This window comes from Melospiza melodia, chromosome 19 (genome assembly GCF_035770615.1).
Source record: "Melospiza melodia melodia isolate bMelMel2 chromosome 19, bMelMel2.pri, whole genome shotgun sequence".
Lineage (NCBI taxonomy): Eukaryota > Metazoa > Chordata > Aves > Passeriformes > Passerellidae > Melospiza > Melospiza melodia.
This window is the reverse complement of record NC_086212.1, coordinates 10,023,367-10,045,783: the sequence shown is the minus strand read 5'-3', so window position 1 is coordinate 10,045,783 and position 22,417 is coordinate 10,023,367. Positions and strand designations below refer to the sequence as shown.

The following is a 22,417-nucleotide window of genomic DNA, read 5'->3' as shown; positions in this document are numbered from 1 at the left end:
TGAAGCCCCCTAAAACCAGGATGGTGCCACCACAAGGCTCCTTGGACGTGACCCTCACCTGGATCAGGCCCGCTGCTGGGTTTCGCCTCTTCTCAAAGTGTTTTTGTCGATGCTGCTCTTGAACCTTCAGAGCAAATCCCGAACCCAAGATGCCCTGGGGAAGAGAACAACAATTTGCCACTAGCAAGGGTTTAGTTAAGCTTCCACTTAAAAATTAGCTTTCTCTCTAAAGGTTTGTTCCTGGCTCATTTTTTGATTCAAACTAGAGGAAGGAAAGAGCCTCCATCCTGGTAATCAATGGCATGCACTCTCCAAGGGGCAGCTGACTTTGCTGGCACTCACTGGAATTGCAAGTTTTCCCAAACTATCTCCAGTCAACTGATAAAATACAAAAGAACCCCAGTGTGCTGGCATTCAACAGATCATCTTCACAGGAATCCTGATCCCACAACACATTGAAATGCACTGCCAAAGGGACAGGGGGAATTTGCTGAAATGGTGTAATCACAGAATAGCAGACTGGTTTGGGTTGGAAGGGACCTTAAAGCTCAATTCATTCCAACCCCCTGCCATGGGCAGGGACACCTTCCACTAGGTCAGGTTGCTCCAAGCCCAGTCCAGCCTGGCCTCGATGGGCAGCCATATCTGCTCTAGGCAACCTGTGCCAGTGTCTCTCCACTCTCATAGGAAAGTATTTCTTCATAACATCCAATCTAAACCTACCCTCTCTCATCTTAAAGCCATTAATTACCCCAAGGAACAGCCTTCTGGGGAAAAAAATTACTTTTTATTGCTTCCATAAATATTTGTGCAAAGCCAAATCTAGAGTTCCCATCCCATTTGCTCATGCACACAATTCCAAGTTGGGGATATTCAAATAGGCTTCCTATTTTTCTCCCCCGTTTTCTGACTCAAAAGCCATAGAGCATTACAGTCAGAAGGTCTCTGAGTGCATGACACTGTAGCTGTTAGAGTGTCCCCAGCACCAGGGGCTGGGGACAATGCCCAGGTGAGCTCAGCACCCACTTACAGCAGGAAGGGCGAAGAAGGAGACGCCGATGAGTGTGAAGGTCGCCGCCAGCAGCCGCCCGTTCCAGGTCTGTGGATACTTGTCCCCGTAGCCAATGGTGGTGAGAGTGATCTGCAGGGAGGAGATCAGTGCCCAGCCCTTGGTCAGACAGCCTTAAAACTGAAACAACTCAGCCAAAACTCCCACAACAGCTGAGTGGCACACGGAGGAGCCGGGTCACAGTGCAGCCTGGGGAGCTGGGGCACCAGCAGGGATGGGCAGCTCCACGGGGTGCAGAGACACCCCAACACTCGCCCTGCTCACGTGCTGGTTTCACACCAGTTGGGAGCGTTTTGGTGCCTTTTGCTGTCACAGAGAGAGCTGCCATCTGGTGCAGAGGCTGGCGGCAGCTCGGAACCTCCCCCAGGAGGGGTTGTGCCTTCGGCAGGGGAAGCAAACCAGCTCCGTTCCCCCAAACTCCCTCTCAGCAGCTCAGGAAAGCTATTGGCATGCACAAAAATCTGCTGCTGTTTATTCCCAACCTTCCCAGCAGTGCCCATCAGCTGGTCTCCACTCCCCTATTTAACAACAGCCTGTTAGGCTGAGAGGATGAATTACAGCTCCTTCACATCACCTCATTTAGAGATGGGTTTTGTGTTATTGCAGTGCACCAGGAGAGAGCTGGCAAGATGCTGTCTGCATTTTAGGGAAGGACTTGAGAGATTTGTTGGAGACAGAGGCTCCTGAATTCCACAATTCCAAATTCCAGAATTCCAAACTGCAAGGGAAGACACTTTTTCCCCCTTCAGTCCATTGACACCACAAGTAGGAAATGCTGGCTAATCCCCCAAGGCTTCCAAGGGGATTTGGAGAGCCTGGGACTGGCAGGACAAAGCAGAGAGGAATGGTCTGATAAAAAATATCTTTGAGACTTCTGATCCCAAAGGCTGTCCCTGTCACACATGGACAGCACTGGCCCCAGAGATGGGAGATGACACCATGCTGATGTGGCATTGGAAACATGCATTCCATTTAGAACAAAAAATCACTTTTACACAAATGGAAGTAGGATCCCAAAGCGCCTTTTAATTTGGCTCACTAAAAGCCTTATCAATTAGATGCTATTTTGACCAAGTGGTTAAAAAATGCATCAATGTGGCTAATCCTTACTGAAACGCAGAGTCGGAGCAAGGCTCTCTCCATAATCACCGCAAAGCTGGTTTGCAATATTTTCGTAATTTCTATAGACAACAAGAAGTGTTGGATACACTAAGATCAACGAAGGGATGAGCTTCTGAACCTGAAATTCGGTTTGTCTCATCTCTCAACATCTGCCCATATTGGATCCATGAGCTGGACTCTGACAAAAACTGTTTATATTAATGAAGCTCAATTTTTTTTGCCACTGAACTTCTCAGTGGCAAAACAGTCTCAGAAGCAGAAGGGATAAATCTGCCCATGGTTCTCCCCAGACTGAGCTCTAATCTGGGCTGTCACTTTTCCTTCATTGTTTATTTTCTCGTTATGTCAAATTGGGCTTTGTTTTTATTTTTCTGTCCTAACTAAGGGGCTTGAAAAGCAATTTGCTGCCTCTTTCCCTTTGTTGGAATGGAGGAGCTGCTTGATCAGCTGATTCCTCCCCAAGCCTGTTATTGGGATATGATCAGATCGGGGATTTTCATTACATGCTTTGTAATCAAGGCCAAACTACTGATGGAGCAGAAGAACAATAACGCAAGAAGATTAGAATGTCATTAATTCTCTCTTTGTTAATCGGGTAATCCAATAATTCACATGCACACACACAGGCACAGCAAACCACAAATACTGCCCTTTCAGCAGAAATGTGATGGGGAGTGCTCACCCCACTGGAGCCTTTCAGCTACTTAGGCCCTATTAATTTTATGAAATTTATTCCAGCATATTCAACAGCGCCTTGCTCAAGTGCAATTTAAATAATTAAAGGGCAGAAATAGTTGTCAAAACAATGATCAAAGCACCCTGTGGTGTGGGATCTCTCTCTGACCTGCCTCTGTCACGACAGAGCTCAATCCCACGACTGAGAGCACACCAGTTCTCAGCTCTAGCCAGTTCAGAAATGTGATCCTGCAACAATTTCTATGAGGTTTGTGTAAGAAAAAGAGCTAAATGGAACAGCCTGAGGCCATTTAATAAAAATGTTAACTAAGCACTGCCTAAGTCGATACCTCACGTAAGTGATAGAAGATGGAGGGTTAATGGACATTTTATTTTAATAACCAGCAGCTGCTCTATGGAAATTACTTACCAGACCCCACCAGAGTGCATCTGCGTATGTATCAAAGTGCTCATTTTCTCCCTTCTCGGCCAAGTACACCAGGAAAGAGGCCAGGATGAGGCACAGGAAGCCAATATACCAGGCAGTAATCAGCTCCTGTGAGATCATTAAAAGAAAGAAGAGAATAATTGCAGTCCTGGTGCGCATCTCCAAATGCTGAGTTTCTTCCTTGCTGCTGGGTCTGAACTTTCCCTGCAGTTGTTTAGGGTTTGGGGCTTTAGCTGGAGATCAGTGATGGCACTTTCTGTGATGGGACCATGGCTCTGCCAGTTCTGAAGATCAAATCATCCAAACATACACAGCAAATGGAGAATTGAGTGTTAAGAGCTCCATTATTGCAAGACCTGGAACTGAGACTTTAAAAACTCTGATAATTCCCCAGTTCACACAGGGAAGTGGAGCTGAAACTTAAATATGAACCTCAAGATCTCTGGAGATTCTACTTAGGGCAGGTCCAATCCATTAAGGGAGGAACTGTGAAGTTGGGGTCTGGATGGACTATCCCCCAAATTTTAATTCAGAATTCACAGGAGTGATTATTTTTGGATTAGATTAGTGCAAGGGTGGAAAAGGAGACACACAAATTTCCTGTGATTTGCACACAGTGCTGGAGAAGCTGGCTAAGCTTCTCTGGGGAAAAGAAAGTGAATGAAGCAGGAGAAATGTTAAAATCATAAATATAGCATCAGGAAGCAAAAAAACTACCAACAACCTCTTCCCAAACTGATGCCCTTACACCGAGGATTGGTTCCATGACTGGATTCTCTCTCTCCCTTTCCTCCTTGTCTGGCGGAGCACTCCATCAGACTTTGTGTCTCTCCCCTGTGTCCCTACAGTGTTCTTCCAATCTCCCCAGGCCTGGAAGAGCTTTGTGATGGAGAGCTGAACCAAAGCAGTGTCCGTGGTTGGGAGAACACAAAGAGCAGCCCCACATCCCTGCCTGGGCCTTGCTCACCTTGCTGTGTGCGTAGACCACGGAGCCCAGGAGCTTCCAGGTGCCACCGCGCCGGTCCATGCGGATCATGCGCAGGATCTGCAGGAACCTCAGACTCCTGAGGGCCGAGGTGGCAAAGACATTCCCCTGGGAGCCCGCTGCCAGCACGGCGATGGATGCAATCAGCACCATGATGTCTGTGGGAACACAAGCCAGGGAAAGGTGAGGAAGCGCTGCCAGGTTGGAAAACTGGCAACCCCGCGATGGAGGGAGGAATGATGAGGAGGACTCCATGGTATCAGAAGGCTCATTAATTACTTTTTTATACTATAATATTCTATTCTGTATTACACTACATCTAAACTGCACAAACACTCAACTGAACAAAATCTCATGACTGTCTGCTGCCCAACAGTCTGGACACTGATAGGCCAAAGAAACAAAACACCATCACTTTGGGTAAACAGTCTCCATATTGCATTCTGCTTTGGCACAACACAGGAGCAGGGAACAATGATGAGGAGGACTCCATGACATCAGAAGGCTAATTATTACTTTATTATATTGTATTATTCTATACTACATTACACTACATCTAAACTGAAACTGCAGAAACATCCAACTGAACAAAATCTTGTGATTGTCTGCTGACCAACAGTCTGCACACACACTTTGCCCTGATAGGCCAAGAAGACAAAATACTATTACTTTAGGCAAACAATCTCCACATTGCATTCTACTTTGGCACAACACAGGAGCAGCAAATGAGATAAGAATTGTTTTGATCATTCCCTTCTCTGCTTCTCTCACTGCTTCTCTCAGGTTCAGAGAATGTGAATCCCACACTGCCAGATCAATACTAAAGGGAATGGTGTTGCCACTGCCTTGGGCTGTGCGTGACAGGGGTCCCCTACACTTGTGTCCCCTGCTGGAAGGACACAGCACTAATCTGGAACTGGAGGAAAGCAGCCACTGCACACCTTGTGGGAACATCCTGGTTTCCTTCTCCATGGTCATCATTCCCATAGAAAATGGGTCAAATGCTGCAAATGGATTTTGATCTGACTCAGTGTTACCACTGGATTAAATCCTTGCCAAAGGCTCCTTCTTTTATTAGCCATAGCTGCCTGTTACACAGAGCATGGAATTCCCCCATCTAAATTGGGAATGAAAATCCATACATCCTCCATAGTAATCCTAAGGTGCTTAAGGACAAAGAAAGTCCAACAAATTTTCCAAGAAAAAAAGTCTTGCTCAATACATATCGAAGATCCCATAACCTTCCCTATTCTCTGATTTGCTACACAAATTTTATAGGAGTGTTTTTCTGTGGAATAAACTGAAATCCTGCATATGACCATTGCCAGCTCCCAAAGGCAGCCTCCATAGTGAAGGGCACGGCCATTCTGTCCATTTCTAATCCCAGAAAATATCACTGCTGTGCCCAGATGGCCCCTCTCACAGGAGACTCGCTGAGTGCTTTACAAACAATAATTAATTAAGTCTCACAGCTCCCTTGTGAGGCAGCTCATCAGCACCAGGGAAGGCAGAGTGAGACACGGAGTCTCAATGACTTGGGAACAATTTGGTGTGGAGGTTGGACGCAGGATTGCACGATTCCAGTTCCTGTGCTCAGCTTCTCCTGGCTAAACTCAGTTTCTGTGGCTGTGGACATCTGTCAGTGGCACCTGAGGTATGCAGGGCACTGGGATGGCTCCCAGGTTAGCAGAAAACAGGGAGAGCCCTGTGACAAATAACAAAAAGCATTGCCATCGATTATGACTTCTGCCTTTGGGGCTTTTTCCCTTTCTCAAGGTGACCATGAAGCAGCTGAAATTTAACCCCCAAAACACGTGCAAGACACTGGAGCACCATGCAAGCCAGTGCTTGGAATGGCCACCCTGGGCTGGGGAATCTCAAGCAGGGGCTCAGCTCTTACCAATGACACAGAAAGGCTTGCGGGCAAATTTCAAGCGTCCCCTCCAGCCCCGGTAGCGGCAGCAGCAGCCGGCGGCCCAGATCCGCACAAAGTACTCCACCCCAAACACCACGATGGTGACAATTTCCTGCAAGGAGGACAGTGACATTAGTGGGGGGAAAACTAGCATGGAGAGCATGCTCTAGAATCCAGGATAAACCCATGGCCTCGGAAAAATGCACCTCAGAAAATGCAGCACTGAGCAGTGTGCGCCGCTCGACAGAGAGCCCAGGCTGGAGAGATCATCAGATCTCTGCTTCTGTGTCTTCCCTCCCCCTCCCCAGCGTGGTGAGAGGTGCTGCACGTTGTAGTCATGAACTGGAGCTTTACACCTCCTCATATTGTGCTTGTTCCCCCATCACAGGACTGATGAACACCTCGAGGTCTCCCTGCCACCAGTCTCCAGGACTCAACTCAGTTAATGCAGAGGGAAGAGCAGAGATGGGAATCACTGAACCTGATCCTACAGGATGACAAAAGGGATTTCAGCTTTTCTCCTATAAAACTGGCTGGTTGCCTGTGTGTGCTGGGAGATCTGGGGCAGGCATGCTGTAGATCCTCCATCCCTTGATGCCACACGAGCTCTTTCCATCTCTTTCCATCTCCACCTGAATATCCTGTGCATGCTCCCTTCCCTCAGATCTTGTCTCACCTTTCTCATGTGTCAAACCCAGTGAAGCCCTAATTAGTCCGGAGCACCTTTTGATTTGATGTAGGGCAGGAATGGGGAAGAGGAAAACAGATGAAAGGAGAGGAGACAGGTGAATCCAGCAACCTCTGGATATTTTCCCTATTTCTGATCCACAGGCCTGAGTGGTCCCCTTCTCACAAGGGACAGCTTAAATTCTTGCTTCAAACACCTCCAGTCTCAGGGGTTTTTGTGGTTTTGACTTTATTTTAATACCTCACTGTCAGCCCCCACTTACCAGGATGTAAAGGGCCCCTTCTGAGCTGTTCTGGTACTCATCAATGGTGGAAAAGACAGACAGCACCAGGCAGGAGAACACTAGTAGAAAACTAAAGCAGACAAAAAGGGAGAGAGAGAGAGGAAGTCAGTCTTAATGGCAGTAAATTTTCATACTCATCCAACAAACTCAGAGAGCAATTTTGGATGTATTTCTCTCTGAGTATTTACTGCACAGCTGCTACACCACCATGTAAAAAGGGTAAGTCAAGTTTTGCTAACTGGAAGGGTTATTTGTGGATGGACCCACTGGACTATCCCCAGTTTGGCCAGTGCCCATCCACCTCCCCTTCCAGCTGGCTGCTCTGATCACTTCTGACGTTTTTTTCCCCAAGAAAGTGTCAGCTTTTTCATCAACACACATCCAAAAAAGAGCAGGGGGCATTTCTAACAGGGATAAGAGGGGAGCAGACTGGCTGAGGAGCAGGAGCATGGCCGGAGAGCATGGACTCTACTTATGCATTTACCGCCACAAACACTCACACAGAAGTGGTGCTGCAATTCTTGCCAGAATAGGACATTTTTGGGTGGATTTAATGTTCCTTTCTCAGCCAGGTACTCCACATTAACTCCCCACTGCCTGGAAAGACTGGTGATTTTTTGGGTTTGCTGGAGCATCACCAGGAGGTGGGCGGTTGTTACTCTGCTCTTCTGTGGCCAGACATGGGTTTGATCCAGCCCAAGGGAAAGTGATCTTGGGGAGGGAGCTGGGCTGGTCTCTGTCCCAGCTCTCCAGGGACAAAAGAAGCCTCATCCTGCCATAAGCTGCAGGGATACAACCTTGATATCATCTCTCTCAGTCTAATTTACCACAGAATCGGGGAGATGCTCAAAGCCCAGCTCTGTCACTCACTGCCTGCCCCCACCAAGGCTGCCCAGTGCTGGATGTGCTGATGCAAATCAAAGGGCACAGGATGAGTGACGGGAGCTCGGCTCTCTCCTGACACTCAGCGCCTGAATCCGCAGCTGCTGAGGTGTCCTGGCATCTGCTCAAGGATGGAGGCTGCCACCCCTGCCCACTGCTGGCTCCAACAAAAGCAGGGAAATTAATTTACTCAGGATCGATTTACTAATACAATAAAGTAGGCCAGTGCAAGGAGAAACTAAAAGCTGCATTCTTTAAGAGCATTAAATAATTCATCTGTCTGACTTTGTCTCACATTCCTACCAACTGCATTGTGAATATTTATAAGGGTTGGTTCTGCTGGTGGGGGCTGCTGCATTTTGGTGAATAAAGAAAAGGAGTTTCACACCACCAGGTCGTGCTTGTGGCTTTGCAGTGACCATTAATGTCACAGTAACAAGTAAAAATAGGGAGATTTGCAGTATTTATTTGAACCACAGGCTGAAACGTGGTGGTGAGGAAGAGCCTGCTGGAGGTGAGGGACCTTCAGAGCCATCTCAGCCAAGGCTGAGCTTTATCAGCCGCAAGATGAATCCAGCACCAAGCAGGTAATTGCCTGATTTCTCACTGCAAATTTCCCTTTTTTACATCAGATTTGGTGTGCAGACACTTGAAACCGCCTCAGGAGAGTAAGAAAACCTCACTTGCAATCCCACTCATGATGTCACTCAATGTCTTGTCTAGGTTCCACTTCAATATGTTTTCTCCCCAGGCTGGTCTCTTAAAACCCTCGCCATAAACAATCTCTGCAGTCAGATGGGCTCCATCCATCCATCCATCCATCCATCCATCCATCCATCCATCCATCCATCCATCCATCCATCCATCCATCCATCCATCCATCCATCCATCCATCCACCATGCCCTGGGAGCTGGAGAAGGTCCCCACTGCTGCCCACACCATGGCAGGGGGATCACAATGCCACACTCCAGGAGGAGAGGAGCTGCAACTAGGCTGCTGCACTCCTGGAATGGCCCAGATTTTGCTGCAAACTCCTATGCTGAAGTGAGAAACAAATGAATAATCCATGAGAGAAGAAAGAGGGAAACAAACAAATAAATAAACAAAAAAACTGTAACGGAAAGGTATCAAGGGAAAAAAGAATTCTACAGTTTCTGATTAAAGAAGTAGAATGTGAGCTGCATTTATTTTTGTGACCAAACATCACTGTAAAGTGCCTGAGGAAGGGCTGAAAGCAAAATGTCAATATCAGGGCAGGCTTGCACACTGTGCTTACTCAGTTGATCACCTTGGATTGATCCAGAATAAAGCCAGTATCAATTCATGATTCCTGGCAGGGACACACACCACAAAAAAACAAACAAAAAAAAAAAAAACAAAAAAAAAAAAGGAGGATTTCTGTATGTTAAGCTGACAGATATTGATGGGAGAGGGGGGAAAAAAAAGAATAGAAATTGCTTTATCACTTCAAATCCGAAGGATGGATTGTGCGAGCCGCGGTTCTGGGGAGAGCTGGGGCAGCTCCAGGTGCTACTGGAGCACTTGGACACCTGGGTGCTGCTTCTCCCCCTTCCAGCACATCCCTGCAGCCTCCTCCCCAGCCTCTCTGTGCTCCCCAGCTCCCCAGGGCCAGCTCAGAGCTGCTGCAATTTCCACTCTGGGCTCCCCAGGGCTTCCATTGCCAGGGAGACCTGATGCAGATCAGGCCGGCAGGGCCAGCATTAATTACAGCTCTGCCGAGCGCAGGAGGCAGCAGGGAATGCACCAGCTCCTCCAGCAGAGCGTGGGGGATCCACGGCCAAACCCCACAGGGACAAAACCTGCCCTGGCTCAGCCCCAACAGGTAAGGGATCTCCCTGTCCCAGCAAGGGATGCAGGCTCTGGATCAGCACGGGATCCCAAAATAGCTGCATGGTGATGCAGCTCCTCTGCCTGAGCGTGTGGGTATCCTGTGCATGCTCCCTTCCCTCTGAGATCTTGCCTCACCTTTCTCATGTGTCAAACCCAGTGAAGCCCTAATTAGCCTGGATCACCTTTTGACTTGATGTAGGGCAGAATTAGGGAAGAGGAAAACAGACAACAGGAGAGGAGACAGGTGAATCAGCAACCCCGGATTTTTAAAAATTTTTTTCCTATTTCTGACCCACAGGCCTAAGTGGTCCTCTTCTCACAAGGGAGAGCTTGCCTCAGACACCTCCAGTCTCAGGAGTTTTTTTGGTTTTGACCTTATTTCAATACCTCACTGTCAGCCCCCACTTACCAGGATGTAAAGGGCCCCTTCTGAGCTGTTCTGGTGCTCAATCTCCCCACCAGCCTCTCTGGGTCTGCAAAAGGAGACTCAGAGAATGGCATCTTTCTGCAAGGAAGCTGTATTTGGGGGGCTGAGGTCTGTCTGGCTCCTGGGAGGCCTTGAGGGTCTGCTTTGAGGGAAGCTCAGAGGTACGTGCACATCGGGGCATGCATCCTCTGAGCTGTCACAGAGGCAGGGCACTGGGGAACAGGAAGCTGCACTCTGCTTTAATTCCACCTAATCTACCCAGACAGATCAGGAAAGGGCTTCAGATAATAATGGATAGCTAAGGAAAGGGAAATAAGCCAATAAATAGTGTAGCAATTGGGATGAATCTAATTTTTAAAGCTACATATCTAATGAAAGTAAATTACGTCTGCAGCCTGACTCTGGGAAATGTTAGTTTGCAATAGGGAACACTAATTAGGTCCCATCTAATGATTTTTACATTAAAGATGCCAATTCTGCTTGGAACATTGGAGGAGACACTGTCCTTCTCCTGAGCAGACAGACCCAATGCATGGATGGAGTCAGCAAGCACCAGCATCCCCAAAACTCAGGGCAGCTTCAGGGTGGCTTGGCACCACTGTCTCCTCCCCAGAGTGACAGGAAGGAGAAATCTGGACACCTCATGGCATTTTCTCACCCACCTCTCATTCCTGCAGGCCCCAGCACCTTCTGCTGCTCTGACATCCCCCACACCTGTTGCTGAGACCTTTAAGCTCAGCCAAGACTCAGCTGTGCAAATCTGACTGCTGCTAATGCCAGTAAATCCAAAGACCTCCAAAGTCTGACTTTACATCCAAAGGTTATGTTGACTTAAAACTCCCGTGCAAGCTTCTTATTACAATTTTTAAATCCCAGCACAAAATCTGCATATCCACATTTCATATCCACTGTGCTTCAGGTTAGCAACAGAAAAAGGAATGACTGAAGTCCCCCTTGGAAATGAAAACACTTAAAATGCATGAAACATGAAAGATTGTCCTTCTCTTTTTTCTTTTTTTTTTGTTCTTCCTCAGTGAAAGCACATGATGGAATCATCATAAACCTTCTCAGGTTAATCATCTAATTTGCCTTCCAAAAGAAACCCCCTTGGAATCTACATGCCCATTTGCATAAGAATTTTAAAAAGGCCTCTAAATCTATTCCTGAAATACTCCTATTCAAATAATATTCACTGACATTCAGAAATGTTGGGGTTCCTCTGATGGAGCACCACTAATTACAACTGGGTTCCTGGATGTGATGGAGATGGATACAACACAAGGAGGTGACAGAAGCTTGCAAAAAGCCACTGTGCTTGTTGCCCACTTTAATGGCTTTCCCTGGAATTGGGAAAGGCCATTAATGATTTGTTTAATTAGAAAGGGCAAAGCTGGAAAGGAAGGAGTATTTCACTGCAGGCATTCAAGAGCTGCACGATGAAAAGCAACTTAAAACATTTAAAACACTTGAAAATTACTTTGGGGATGTAAACAAGGCATTGATAACTGTGCTGAAATAAAACTGATGTGCTTATGTGCAATCCCAGGAAATCCATTTGCTGTGGGCTCTGTAAAAAACCCTGCAGTTCAAGTACCTAAAACTTTGATGTAAATCAAAGGCCAGGAAAACACAGAAATGACAATAAGTGAAGGTGAAAGGGCATCCACAGCAAAGAGGAACAGAAGTTGGCAAATGCCTTTTAGGGCTCAGAGAGCCTCAAAATCAGAATGGGAGTATTTGCAGCTCAATTTAAACCTCCATTGAGTCAGAAACAAAATGCTGAGAAAGCTGTGACTTTTCCAGGGATAAAAACTTTGTTGTATGGCACCTACCCCTAGCCAGGAGCATCCATCATCTTTATTAATGTAAGCAATCCTGCTGTGACTTGCAACCTGACTGCTCATTTCCAAGGCTGAATAGAAGCCTGAATACCTCACTCTGGGTTCCCACATCACTTGGTCTCAGCCAAAATCATCTCCCAAGGCAAATTCTGTCGCTAGAAGAGCTGGAAATAGAAGCGGAGACTCCTGCCTTTTGGTGCTGTGCCTTAATAAATGCTCTCCTTCTGCCCCAAAATAACTCCTGATGGCATCTCAATCCCCTCAGGTTTGGCCATGCCCAGCCCCATCCTCTGTCCTGGAATTTTGCTCCTTGGATGAGCCTGGGGGATCCCTGAGCATCCATGTGGGTAGGAAACGTCGTTTGTGACGAGCACAGTGGCTGGCTCCAAGGCAGGGACTGTCATGGTTTATAAACTTTTTAATAAATCATTATCAAAGGCCTGTCTGGGATAACATTTACAGCTCCTGTGCATTCTGAGTGCACTCAGGTGATGCCTGAGCTGCCTTGATAAGAACCCCCTTGCTTTCCAAAGCCACAAAGAGCACTGAGGACTGTGGGGTGAGCTGTGGAATGGTCTGGGTTGAAAAGGACCTTAAAGATCATCTAATTCCAAGCCCCTGCCTTGGGGATGCCACCTTCCACTGGAGCAGGTGGTCTAAAAGGAGCACTGGAGCTCTCCAAGGCAGTGTTCCAGGGCAGGCTGTGGTGTGCACAGAGAGGCTTTAGGTGGTGTGCTGGGAGGTGAGAATTCATCAGGCCACAGAGAAACAGCTCTCAGGGATCCATGTTAAAGGGCTGGCCCTGGGATGGGAAGGAAAATCATGGAATGATTTAGGCTGAAAAAACCCTCCAGGATGTTTGAGTCCAACCCTTCCCCAGCACTGCCAAGGCCACCACTAAACAATGTCCCCAAATGCCAAATCTACAGATCACTGCAATCTTCCTGTAAGAGCATGGCAAAGTGGCACAACCCAGTCACAAGAAAACCTCTTGCCCTGCCTTCCTTCTATAGGAAGCACATTTCTCAGAAATAAAAGCAGGATTTAGGAAATTTTTCCTTCAATATCCACTACTTCTGAAATCACTTGTCACTCCAAAGGCTCCTCCAGCCTTTTGCCCTTGCTTGTAACAGAAGTGCCAGAGTCCTGACCCAAACTCATGAGCTGCAGGAATTTGAGCTGAAATTTGGTTTCCATGAAATAATTTGTTCCAAGTCCAGCAAAGGATTGTGTATCCTCACACTTAGGAGCAAGAGTGAGCTTAAGAGCTTTTCTGGATTGAAGCCTCAAAGAACAAAAGCTGTCTGGAAATGCCAGGGAATGGAGATCAAGCTCTGAACCCTTACAGTGGGAAAAGGAGTTAAACGTAAGGAATTGCTTGGGATTTTTACAGGCTGGCTCCAATCATTTAACTCAGGCTGAATAAAAGCCTTATTAATAACAATGACTGCATGCAAAGTTCTAGCTCCAATGTTCTGCTTTGTCCTCACCCAGAATGAATCACTTGGAAATGCTTGTCTGCGTATTCTCCTCTCCCTGCACACGCAGCCTCAGAGGAGCCAGATGTCTGGGGGAAAACCCAAAGTATTAATCAAGCCTGTGCACCTGCCAGAAGAGTCTGTTCCTGCTGGGATCCAGCTCTGCTGGGCTGAGGCTTTCTTTCAAAAAATTTGGTGGGGGGAAATATATTCATGCAGCTGCAGAAATGGTTCATGGGAGAGAATCTTAAAGCCCACAGTGCAATTACAGTGCATTGGGAGGTAAATTAAGAGTATAAAATATTGGACATTTAAGTAATTCTTAAAATGTCTGTGCAGGCATTTATTCAGATCATGTTCATTGATTTTAATGTGAGGGAAAGTTGCTGTCTCATGCAATACCCACATTATTCAGATTGAAATCTGAGCACTGTCTCTCTTTCATCCCACAGGGTATTCCCCCAAAAGTGCCTCTGCTTCCTCCCCACCCTGGAAAAATCATTGCTAGTGAGCACAGGAATACAAACCTTCCTGACCCAACCTTTATTTGAAGATCAAGATATTTCTGTTTCTTAAGCCTTGTTTTTCCACAACACCTCAAGGAAAATAAATCTCAGAAGCCAAGGAAATGCTGCATGGTGGGAGCACGCAGGAATTAAAATTTTTCTTGCTGAGGTCAAACTCCTCTGACTGACCTGGGCAAGTCACTCGATCTGAGGTGAGCTCTAGAACTGGGTTAAAAGAAAGCTGTCCCTATAAAAGGTAATGCTGCATCTCATCTAAACATTCCTCGAGGGAATGTGATATACAAAAATAGGCTCTGGTCTAATTGCAGATAGGAAGATTGTCTCCAATCGGGCTGGTTCCTGCAGCAGACAGGAATAGTAGCTGGTTTTTCAAGGGTCTGTCCCAGAAGCAGCAATTCAGCTGGAGCCTGAGGTTTCCTGCCCACAGAGGATGAGCTCCATCCCCCTGAGCTCCTGCAGGTTCCCTTCCCCATCTCTGACTCTGCACTGCTTCCACAGCACCACCAATTCCAGCCCCTCAAATCCAAAACTCCTTGCTGAGAGCATCCTTGGGGAGCTGCTGCCACAGGGGCTCAGCAGCTCTCAGCACTCACCTGAACTGCCCCAGACCCACAGAAGGCAATTAAATGGCTCAAAATCCTTGTGCTGCCTTTAAAAACCTCCATTTCCCCATGGCTGAGGCCCTTGGCTTGTGCTGCTGTAAAAGCAGGACCCCAGAACTGCTGCTCTTGGGCTCTGTCCCAGCTAAGAGAGAAGGAGAATGGCTGAGATATTGGCAATTTTTAAGGCACTCAGATGCCCCAGTCACTTCCCAGGGCCCATCCCCAGCTTCATTCCTTGATAATTAGAAGACAAGGATGTGGTTTCTGAGAACCAGAGGCTAATGGATAACACCAAAGTGTAAAATGCAAGAATTACCAACCAAAGCCCCGCTCATTTCACTTGTTCATTTGTTTATTTAATTAACAGTGTCTTGGGGAAAATATGGAAATATTTGCAAACTGACCATATAAAATCTAAGAGTTGGTAATTTCAACATCTGTATAATTTTACCTCTTGTCCCAGGTAGTGAGCAGGCGCTCACAGCCAAGGTGCAAAAGAATTTGATTTCAGAATTTTGATTTCAGTCCCCAAAAGACTGTGACCCCCAAACTGGATGAAAAAAATGTAACCTGAGGAATAACAGGAATGCCAAAATAATCAGGATTGATGTTCTCTTTTATCCATTCCAGCACAAATCAGGAATAATCCTTGAAATCCAAGGGGGCTGCACTGCCACAGGAGAGGCTCCAGCTCGGCTGGGTCCGAACCCTGCAATGCCTGAGTTTGGCAAAGAGAATGCAGGACTAGGTCCAACAGACAGAACTAAAGGGCCAGTGCTGGTTTTGGAGCTCTGCATCCCCTCCCCACATTGCCAGCACATCATGGTGCTCCACAGCAGGGGCGGCAGAGCACAGCCCTGGTGCTCCCATGCCTGGGAAGCTGCTCCTGTCAGCATGGGGATGTTTTTTCCAAGAGAAGCATCTGGGCCATGCAGACAGGCAGCCCAGAGGAACTGCCCAGGGTGAAGGCGCACAAAACAAACTTGGATCTTTGAAGAGATCAGCATTTAGAAGACAGAGCTCTTTAGCCCTAAAAAATTGCTGATCCATCCCAGTTATGCCGCAGGGAGAGGAGAACATCACACCAGCTGCCAGTCAAGCCCTGCTCAACTTCAGCACTAACAGAACTATTTTGAGTCTCCCAAAACTGCAAGTCTGAATTTAAAAGTCCTTTTCCACCTTTTCCTCTCCATCAGCAAAGTTTCCCTGAGCAGTTGGCAGATTTGTGCTCCCCATGGGGGAGCCATGAGGACATCACCATCCTGCCACCACCCACATGGGCACCTCCTTGGCACAGACAGTGCCAGCTCTGCCAGGGCACAGCCTCTCTCTGCACCTGACACAGGAATCCCCAGCACCAAAGGACAATTAAACACTTCTGTCACCTCTCACTTCTTCCCTGGTACAACCCAGGTACTGCAGGTGGATGGCCAGGTGTGGCTGGGAGCAGGAGAGCACAGCTCACACACTGAGAACCTTCTGCAGAGGGAGAGGCTGCCCAGAGAGCTGAACCTGCAGAAAGGGGAGGGCAGGCATGGCCCTGCCACAGGAAATCAGGGTGACCTCAGATAATGAGGGAGCCTTGTTTGAACTGAGCAGCTCTGGGGGCTGCTGCAAGCAGGGCTGGGCTTGAGAGCCAGCACATTGAAGGCTTTTGTGCTCACCTGGATACTCACAAAAAAGGTGCCATTACCTCACCCAAAACCTCCATCAGTGGAAGAGGGGAGGAATGCATTTCCCCCCAGCTGTCCCTGCACTGCTGCAGTTCACAGGTCAGCACAATCCCTTCAGCTAAGGCCACATTACCCAGCCAGTTCCCAAACCCCACACCTGCCCCTCACCGCTGCTCATTGCTATGAACCACCCAGACATGGGCAGATGGCAATCAGGCTCAGACAGCACCAACCAGGTGGTGACCAAATAAATTTCTGACATCCCTGACAATGGATGAGCCTCACACAATCACCCTGTCTGGCTGCCTCCCTGTCTCTACCTAAAATTTGGACCTGCTGGCCGATTTTCATCAATTTTGCCACAGTGATGGGCAGCAGCGAGGGTAAGAACCTCTTCCCCCATTTCTGCCCCTCCAAGGAGGCTGCCACAGGAGCCCCATGGGGCTGGCACACCCCAGCCAGCCTGGGAAAGCCACGAGCTCCCAGAAAGCAGCTCCCCCATGTTCCCCCGCACAGCAAATGACAGGTTTGCTCCCTCTCCTTATTTCCCTGTGCCAGTAAACACAACAATAAATAGCAAGCTGCAGGAGGCAGATGATTGTGTGGTGAAAGGTGGAAAACATCTAAAAATGATTTAAAGCAGGGAGGAGAATAGGAAGAGAGGTCTGTGGATTATAATCTCGGAGGAGGAGGAGCTGCTTGGCTGGAGAAAAGCAGCAAAGGCAAGGAATTTTCCTTCCCACCCTCCAGCTCCTTGCTCTGGGTGATGCTCAGGTCTTTCTGTGCAGGTCCCTCTTTGCAAAGGTCCCCAGACCCAGCCCTGGCACCCCAGCAGCCCCAGCCCTGGGACAGGAGCAGGGGCAGCACTGCAGGGGCTGGAGCCTTTAAAAACTCCTAAGGACAAGGGACACATGGCATGGACAGAGAAAAGCTGAAGAGAGATTATCTAGCTGCCATTTCAACACGCTGGTAAATCAAAGTCGATGGAAGCCATATGCTCTGCTGGGAAGCATCCATCTCGTTGCCAGGGAAACATCCTTCCCGTTTAAAATGGCAGGCAAAGGCTTGCAAAAAACCTGCTTTTAACCCCCTTTTCTCAGGAATGATCATCCAAGTGCCCCAGCAGCTCCCCCAGCCCTGCGGCATCGCTGTGCTGCTGCTGCTGCCTGGAGAGCTGCTGCAGCCCAGCCTGGGAACAGGAGAGGAGATGCTGCTGCTCCCCTGGGCTCCAGAGGAAATCAGAGCCAGCCTGGCAGCAGCGAGATCCCACATCCAATTCCCAGTTTACTCCCAAGGCAGCTTTCACAGCCCATTCTCTGGGAAAGCAGGGAATCTCCCACCTGGGTCACATCCAGCAGCTCCGCTCGGGGATGCTGCAGGTGCCTGGTGCAGGCACACACAGATGTGCCCAGATGTGCGGCAAGGGAATGACCAACAGCAGGACCACAGCTGGGTTTGTGCTGCTCAAACCATCTCCTGCAGAGCTGCAGGTACCACCCATCCCTTCCAGGCAGCGAGCGTGGTCTGACCTTGGGAATTACAGCAATCTGCAGCCAGGACTGCAGGCTCCAGGAGCCACAGGAAAGCAGCACTGAGCTCAGCAGCTGCAGCTGGCTCTGGGCCTCCTGCTCTGCATCTGCACCTTCTCCTTGCTCCCTCTAAGCCAGAGCTACAGCCCTGGGTCTAACACGGCCAGGCTGGCTTGCCAGGGCCACCGTCAGCTGCAGGAGGAGCTGATGGGGATGTGGGAACAGCACAATTTATAACCTGGCACCGTGGAAGTCACAGCATTTGGAGTCACAGCATCCTCAGCCTGCTGCTAAAGCAGCAGCTCCACGCTGGTTGTGTAACCCAGCCTCACAGGACCTTCCCCATAATGAGAGGGCCTTTCCCTGCAGTCCCATGGGGGCCATATGCTGCACTCCTGAAAGGATGCTCAGAGCTCAGCTTCCTCTCCAGCACCTATTTTCAGTCTTCCCTAGAAACAGCAAAGAGCAAGAGGAAGCAGGAAGGAGGGGGAAAGAAAAAAAGTTTAATTAATCTTCATTTCATTTCAGCTGTCTTTTAGCAAATGGAAAATAAGTGAGCAAGGCCTGTGCTTGATGCTGCAGCCCTGGGCTCGTCCAGAAGGGATGCACATCCCACTGCAGCCATCACAGGGTCAGGCTTCACTCCAGCCACTCTTCCCAACACATCCCACGGGGATGTGGCTGCAGGGCCTTCCCCAGAAACAGATGGGGAGGCAATTCATTACCTTCATGAATTTCTCTATGATTTCCACCTCCCAAGGGGAGAAGAGCAAGGCCAGAGAGGACTGAACTCCTCCTGGAGGTTCAGCCTGTTTACCTACAGCAGGCTGGGCTGTGGGTAGGTGCTCTCTGCCAAACACACACCCACAAAAGGCTGTCTGCAAAGAAGGGAACCAAAAATGGCAGGTCTGATGGAGATACTCCCCAGGTACCCAAGTTCTTGCATATGGATGAGCCAAGTCCAGGCAAAACCAAGCCCTGAATTATTAGTAGGTCTCCTAGGTTTGGCTATCCCAAATCTTGGGTGGAGACCCAAGGTTGGGATATGCCCCACATACTCATAGATGTTTACATCCCCACCACCTGCTAAAAACAGCAGGAGAGAAACAACTTTAGAGTCCCATTCATCTGTCTCATTCAGACACTTCTATTACCTTTTCCCAAACTTACAACCCCAAATCATTCTCCCAATACTAAGATTGTTTAGAATCACTGCCAAATTAAAACCAAATTTCGTACCTGCATGGTACTATCTAAACTGACAGAGGACAGGATTAGATTAGATATTAGGAAGAAATTCTTCCCTATGAGGGTGCTGAGGCCCTGGCACAGGGTGCCCAAAGAAGCTGTGGCTGCCCCATCCCTGGAAGTGTCCAAGGCCAGGTTGGATGGGGCTGGGAGCATCCTGGGACAGTGGAAGGTGTCCCTGCCCATGGCAGGGGTGGAAAGAGATGAGATTTAAGATCCCTTCTAATGCAATTCTATGATTCTATTTATCCCTGTAATCTGCTGATCCTCACACCAAGCCTCAGCAGCTCTCTCTGTGTCATTTAATATGGCTTGAGGCGCTCCCACCACCCACAACTGCACCAGGAAGGGAGGGTGCAGCCTCTGGGTCTGGAGGGGCAGCTCAGAGAAAGTTTTAAATTACATCTGTTTTCTGTTGCAGAAAAGAAAAACGTCATCAGCTACAAAAGGTCAGTGCAGAAATTCTTCCTATCCCTCATTAGCCAGCACGATAAGCAAGAAGCTGCTAATTAAGAATAGTATTAAAAACATCACGATGTTAAAAGAAGAAAAGGTGAAGAAGAAAAATTCAATGCAAAATTCTGGTAAATTACAGAGAAAGAGCTCAGGAAATTTTCCTTCTGTCTAAGATTTTTCCCTTCCTTACAGGAATAGCCATAACTAAGAAAAAGACCATGCCAGAGATGTGCATCCCCTACCCACAAGAACCCAACCAGAGATCACATTAACCAAGTTTCTTTAGAGCTGATACGGATTAAATGCTCCATTCCCTCAGGCTGTGGAGACACAGCCCTCATGAAGTGCCAGCAATTGAGTTCAAGACATAATGACATGAGGACTTGTCCCTCTGGCTCAGGGTGATGCTTAATTGGGTGTGAAGTCAGCTTTTGGATGAGCACGGCCATGAGCAGGCTGGCTGCTGTGCAGGTCCCAGAGAGGTGCTACTCCTTCCCCCCCAAACCCATTGCAGGGCAGCTTCCTGCAGGCGTGGGGAGTGTCTGGAAAGGCCCATCCTGGGGAAAAGGACACAACAAAATCCCTGCACTGGATTGTCTCAGAGGAGCCCACCCAGGTTTGCCCATGGCACCTCCAGTCCCTGCTGTGATACCAACAGAGACTCACAGCCCCTCAACACCTCATCTCTGCTAAATAATGAAAACCCCACTAATCAAAAACCCAGCAGGACCAGCAGAGAAACCTCCGGGGAAAAAGAAAATGGTACAAATCCCACCTCCCCCTCAGCCAGGAGCCAATGGACAGCAAGAGCTGCTCCTGGACAAGCACATGCAGCACACTCAAGTCCCCAGGAGCTGTCCCAGCATCTCCACACCCCGAGATGGACAAACATCCCATGCAAGCTCCTACCCATGCTCCAAACAGCCATGCCCCTGCAGCCAGGAGAGATGGGATCAGCAGCACGGATCTCCCAAAGGATGGAGCCAGTTTGAGGGTTGGCTTTGTTGCTCATTCAAGCCTGGAGTCTTTATATAGTGTCAGGGCAGGATCCAAAAGCGGAAGAGAGACACCCACTCCCAAGGAGTGTAACACACACACTGAAATAAATAGCTCCCTGCCTAAGGGGATGACTCAGGAATCTCACCAGTCCTTAAAGCACAAATCATCGCTAATAAACCCCAGAGAGCTTGGAGGAAGGCCTAGCAAGAGGTCAACTGGGCAAGACTTGGCGTTTCCATCCTTGCCAGGCATAAAGGAAGAGGAAGGATGAATAACCACTGAAAAATAACAGTGTCCAACGTTGAGGCAATGGTCATACCAGCCCCAGCTCTTCCTGCAGTACACCTGCCTCAAGAGCACTGAGTAGTCCTTGTTATTGGGGAGAGGTTTTGTTTTTTGCTGCCCTTCCTGGAAGCACTCAGGCTTAACCACCATATGGCTTGAAGAGGCAGGAGGAAACAGAGCCTCACTCCCTGTTTGTCCAGCTAAATATACAGATATTTATATTTACCTATTTTGCTCTCCTCTTGAGTGAAAGATGGAGTGCTCTTCTATCCCTTATTACATTCTTCAGATCAGGTAACGAACCTCCCAGCAAGCATAAACCCAATTAATGGCCACTCTGAGACTGTGACTTGAGCACAAGCCCATAAAGATGCAGGAGAACGTCTCCCAGAGCTGTCATTCCACTGCCACACACAACACCCCAACAGGAGAAAGTCAACAAGAGCCACTCGCAGCCCTCCCCGCGCTGCATCTGTAATGAACAGTGAGATCACAGCAAACTGTGCCTCTGAGGGTGACCCATGGCACTGGGAAGGTGCCACCTCCATCCTCCCAGCCCAGTGCCAGCCCTGCTGAGGCTCTCAGGCTGGCCAAAGCCACCCCCGCCTTCCTTTGCAAGGAGCACAGACAGAAAGCAAACCACCAATCCCAAAGCAAATCAGGTGACAGGAAATGCTGTTAAAAAGCAAAGTGGAGCAAAGATAACACTTACCAGCACTGCCCCAACAACTGTTTTATGCCTTTTCTGCGTCTTGGATGCTCAGTACACCAAGTCTTCCAGCAGGGATTGGCTCTCTTTGACTTGATAGGCAGAACAGATGCTAGTAGAATTCTCCTCCCCTTAGGGGTGCTTACACACTGCTGTAATACTAACAGAATAATATTTTTTCCCTTTCTATTCAATTTAATTATTCCTTGACTGATTTTTTTTACTTTTTCCCTGCACCCCATATTAGTTTTTTCCACCACACCAAACCTGCAAGAAACAGGCACAGCAGGTACCCAGACACAACCTACTGCCCTCACACAGGAGACACACAAGGTGTCCACCAGTCACCCTTCAGCCAGGACTCCTGATAGCTTATTTTTATATTTTTTTCCTGGGCATCATGATAACTTCATGGGGAGTGACAGGCTGGCTGTGGAAGCTCTGCCAGGAGTGCCTGCCCTGCTGTGCTCATCCCTTGCAGTGCGTGACAGCAGCTCTGCTGCCACCCCAGCCCTAATTTGCTCCCACACTGTCACCTCCCCAGGGCTGCCAGAGCTCTAAACGAGAGAGCAGAACTGCCAGGCAGATCAGCGTTTGTTTACAAATGAGGAATTTGTGAATGCTTGGGAAAGACCCTCCGCGAGGCAAAATCTGTCCTGAAGAGACCAAGCACCAGCCACGATGGAGCTGCCAGGACGTGCAGACAGAGAGCAGCCGCCTCCTA

At 48.4% G+C, this 22,417-nt stretch overlaps 1 protein-coding gene across 10 annotated transcripts in view; it reads right to left on the bottom strand.

Annotated features, from left to right (window-relative positions):
• Nucleotides 1–22,417, bottom strand: part of KCNQ2 (potassium voltage-gated channel subfamily Q member 2) — a 65,061-nt gene that overhangs the window by 34,997 nt on the left and 7,647 nt on the right. For all 10 annotated transcript variants that reach the window (XM_063172476.1, XM_063172483.1, XM_063172477.1 and 7 more), the window contains exons 2-7: nucleotides 7,165–7,255; nucleotides 6,200–6,326; nucleotides 4,282–4,457; nucleotides 3,297–3,422; nucleotides 1,031–1,141; nucleotides 59–154 (exon numbers count right to left, since the gene is read on the bottom strand). In XM_063172476.1, the coding sequence (XP_063028546.1) occupies nucleotides 59–154; nucleotides 1,031–1,141; nucleotides 3,297–3,422; nucleotides 4,282–4,457; nucleotides 6,200–6,326; nucleotides 7,165–7,255 (727 nt within the window). The remainder of the gene's footprint in view (nucleotides 1–58; nucleotides 155–1,030; nucleotides 1,142–3,296; nucleotides 3,423–4,281; nucleotides 4,458–6,199; nucleotides 6,327–7,164; nucleotides 7,256–22,417) is intronic.